This window comes from Anopheles gambiae, chromosome 3, assembly GCF_943734735.2.
Source record: "Anopheles gambiae chromosome 3, idAnoGambNW_F1_1, whole genome shotgun sequence".
Classification (NCBI taxonomy): Eukaryota; Metazoa; Arthropoda; class Insecta; order Diptera; family Culicidae; genus Anopheles; species Anopheles gambiae.
The window spans coordinates 52,913,254-52,914,617 of NC_064602.1; the positions used below are offsets into that span (position 1 = coordinate 52,913,254).

At 37.0% G+C, this 1,364-nt stretch overlaps 1 protein-coding gene across 1 annotated transcript; it reads left to right on the forward strand.

Annotated features, from left to right (window-relative positions):
• Positions 1-215: 215 nt before the first annotated feature.
• On the forward strand, positions 216-1,364 carry LOC133393111 (uncharacterized). Its single transcript, XM_061656571.1, has 2 exons — positions 216-243; positions 322-1,364. The coding sequence occupies exons 1-2, from the start codon at positions 216-218 to the stop codon at positions 801-803; spliced, it is 510 nt and encodes a 169-aa protein (XP_061512555.1). The 3' UTR covers positions 804-1,364.

A 1,364-nucleotide genomic window follows, 5' to 3' on the forward strand; every position in this document is an offset into this window, starting at 1 on the left:
TCATCTACCAAAATTGTTGTGTGAGAAATGGAACTAGCTTGCAAAAAGGTTTGGTCAGTCTGATTCATGAAAAAAATAAAATAAAATAAATATTGTAATAAATAATAAATAAATAAAATAAAATAAATAAATAAATAAATAAATAAATAAAAATAATTAAAATAAATAAATAAATAAAATAAAAATAAATCAAGTAGTCTTGATATACGACACGGATGGTTGCGGAAGCTGAATGTGCAGCCGGTAATTTATTTTTAATATATTTTTTTAATCATTCGGTTTTGATTAATATTTTTTTGTTTTATTTTTATCTCATTGTAGGTAAGACAGCCATTCTAAAATGGTTCAAAATACTCCGTGAAATAAGCGCTGAATATGTGGAAACCCACCGACAACAGATCGGAGGCGAAGGGCTCACAGTGGAGATCGATGAGTCCGTCATTACCAAACGGAAGTACCACAGAGGACGGATCGCGGACAACAACCAGGTTTGGCTGGTCGGTGGTATTTGTCGGGAGACAAAGGAGATTTTTCTGGAGCTGGTTCAGAAACACGAAGCTGGCAACTTGCAGGGCATCATTATGAACAATGTGGCCCCCGGAACGACAATTGTGACGGATGGTTGGCATGCCTACATCGGATTGGACGGCAAAGGATACGAGCACGAGATGATCAACCATTCCGAAAATTTTGTCGACCCAAGCGATCCATTAATACACACACAGACCATCGAGAATTTATGGCGCTGGGTCAAGCCCTTTTTAAGATCTAAAGGTACAAACCGGGGAGCATTAATAGAATAGCGGAATTTGGGGCAAGTGTGCCATACGGGGCAAGAGTGCCACCAAGCATTTTTCCTTGAAAACTTTAGTTTAATGATCAATTTTGTATACAGTTGGTTGCTTTCCAATGACTGGGTATACTGAGCCAAATTTCATATAGATCAATCGATATTTCCCATTGTTTTGAACTGATTTATGTCGAGTTTCAAAATTGAGCAGAATATTATAATTTTTTAATCCAATCAAATAAGCTCTCAAAAATCATGCAAACAATCAACCGAGAAAATATTTACACCACCGTATAGCTGAGAAAACGTGAAATTTTTTGTGCGGTTAGTTGAAAAAAACTTTCTTTTTGTCACTGAAAAATTCAATTTCAAAAAAGTTACAACTTTTGGGGCAAGTGTGCCATCTCTGTTTGGGGCAAGTGTGCCACCATCTTTCTGTCCATCAGCTGTCAAAAATGTAAACATTGTTGTAGCGTGCTGCGGAATGGTGCGCTATTGTGAGCGGATTCCACACCAGAAAAACAGAACAGTAACAAACCATATTGTGGTACAGTTGGTGGTCAAAAAGGGTTCA

Coding starts and splice junctions, on each gene's coding strand:
- LOC133393111 (XM_061656571.1), top strand. CDS start 216: ATGGTTGCGGAAGCTGAATGTGCAGCCG. Junction 244..321: donor GGAAGCTGAATGTGCAGCCG/GTAATTTATTTT, acceptor ATCTCATTGTAG/GTAAGACAGCCATTCTAAAA.